This window comes from Podarcis gaigeae, assembly GCF_964106915.1.
Source record: "Podarcis gaigeae genome assembly, chromosome: 1".
In the NCBI taxonomy this organism is placed as follows: Eukaryota; Metazoa; Chordata; class Lepidosauria; order Squamata; family Lacertidae; genus Podarcis; species Podarcis gaigeae.
The window spans coordinates 82,908,453-82,910,672 of NC_139678.1; the positions used below are offsets into that span (position 1 = coordinate 82,908,453).

Below are 2,220 nucleotides of genomic sequence, written 5' to 3' on the forward strand. Positions count from 1 at the left end.
AGCCACAGGAGGAGCAAGGGGGCTGGATTAAGGAAATATAAGTGCTGGCCAGAATGGCAGGAGGCCAGGCCAGAGCTTGGTAACCATATACCACTGTGCCTCTCATTTATTTGTCTGACAAATAAATTACTATTTTAATTTCTCTATTGCTGCGTTGAATATTTCATTCCAGCTAAGCGTTAACCACAAGCAGGGTGCTACAATATCACCTCAGATTATCACTCTGTCTTGCTCACAGTAGCTCTCTGGGTTTCCAGAACGGAGCATGCTCTACCACTGAGCAATCATAATCTTTATCCAAATAAATTAAGGAACAAAAAGCAAGTACAGTGGTACCTCGGGTTACATACGCTTCAGGTTACATACACTTTAGGTTACAGACTCCGCTAACCCAGAAATAGTGCTTCAGGTTAAGAACTTTGCTTCAGGATGAGAATAGAAATTGTGCTCCAGTGGTGCGGCGGCAGCAGGAGGCCCCATTAGCTAAAGTGGTGCTTCAGGTTAAGAACAGTTTCAGGTTAAGAACAGACCTCCGGAATGAATTGAGTACTTAACCCGAGGTACCACTGTATTCCTGAAGATGCTAGACTTTAGCATCTTCTCTTCTAAAAGATAGCCCAGATAACAAAACACAGTGCTGTAATGAGTCTCTTTAAGATAAAATCTTAAAACATTGTGCTGTGTGGAAACAATATTCTCTGTGAAATCCAGAAAGGACCCATTATTTTAGTTACTTGAGATTTATTATCCATCAAGGAAAGAAAGCCAACACAATGCATGCCTTTTTATTGCATAGGAAGGTTTTTCCCTCTGGCCAGTTGCCTCACTGCATCTTTCACTTCTTTGTTTCTGAAGCTGTAGATCAGAGGGTTCAGCATGGGGATCATAACTGTGTAGAACATAGAGACCATCTTGTCCTCATCAGCTGAAGACATAGAGCTGGGACGCACATATATAAAGAAGAGTGTCCCATAAAAGATAGACACTACTGTGAGATGGGTTGAGCAGGTGGAGAAAGCTTTGCGCCTGCCCTTGTTGGAGCGTATTCTCAGGATGGCCGTGAGGATGTAGATATAAGAGACAATGATAAATGACGTACTCACAATGCCAAAGGTACACGATAGACCGAAAAGCACCCCCTTGTTGAGTCTGGTATCTGAACAGGAGAGGGATATGACTGCAGGGATGTCACAGAAGAAATGGTTGATCGTATTGGTGTGACAGAAGGTGAGTTGAAAAGTTAAGGTTGTGTGTGTTGTGGCATTCAGTACTCCTAAAAGGTAGGGGGCGATGATCAGCTGGGTGCAAACTCTGCGTGTCATGATTACTGTATAAAGAAGTGGATTGGAAATGGCCATATATCGGTCGTATGCCATTGCTGCCAAGAGAAAACACTCAGTGGCTAAAAAGAGTCCAAAAAACCACATCTGTAGAGCACAGCCAGTCAATGAGATAGCTTTTCTTTTCATGACCAAATCCATCAGCATCTTGGGAGTGACGACAGTCGAGTAGCAGAGGTCTACAAAGGATAAGTTGCTAAGGAAGAAGTACATGGGGGTGTGGAGTTGCAAGCTAATCCTGATTAAAATGATCATCCCAAGGTTGCCAAGCAGGGTGATAAGGTATACGACTAGGAAAAAAGTGAAAAGAGGGAACTGAAGTTTTGAAGAGTCTGTGAATCCCGAAAAAATGAATTCATGTATTGTGGTATGATTTTCCACAGCCACATCCTCCTGCACTGCGGTGGAAAACAACAACATTGTATTATGTGGATCTCTCACCTCTTCCCATTGTATTATCAGGACTCCCCTTTTCATTTATTAATTACTACTACTACTACTACTACTACTATTAGAAACTGGAAGAGGAAAACCTATTGCTCCTTGGACTTCTATCAGCCCCAGCCAGTGTGCCAAGTGGTGAGGTGATTATGGTGACTGGAGATTTGGAGGGCCACAAGTTGTGCACATCCCTGTTGCAAACAATGCAAGCTGCATGATTTTAGAGCTGCATTTGGAGGGTGGTTTTAACACTAGTGTAAGAGAAGTATTTGTGCTTGTGTAAAAAGAAAGAAAGTGGCATCAGCAGCAGTTTTGGGGAAAATGTTGAAATGTTAAAGCTGAGGGGTTAGGTTCACCTCAAAGTACCTTTCTAGTACATGCAACAGACTCATTCTGCTTTCCATGCTAGAACAGCTATGTGCATTTTGAACTGCTTAAT

General features: G+C 42.6%; 1 protein-coding gene across 1 annotated transcript; it reads right to left on the reverse strand.

Moving 5' to 3' along the window:
* Nucleotides 1-785: 785 nt before the first annotated feature.
* Nucleotides 786-1,760, reverse strand: LOC310851574 (olfactory receptor 5G9-like; the record flags this gene model as incomplete). The annotated part of the gene is made up of 1 exon (XM_083754127.1): nt 786-1,760. One exon carries the CDS (start codon nt 1,758-1,760, stop codon nt 786-788), a length of 975 nt encoding a protein of 324 aa, XP_083610253.1.
* Between the last annotated feature and the right edge of the window lie 460 nt (nt 1,761-2,220).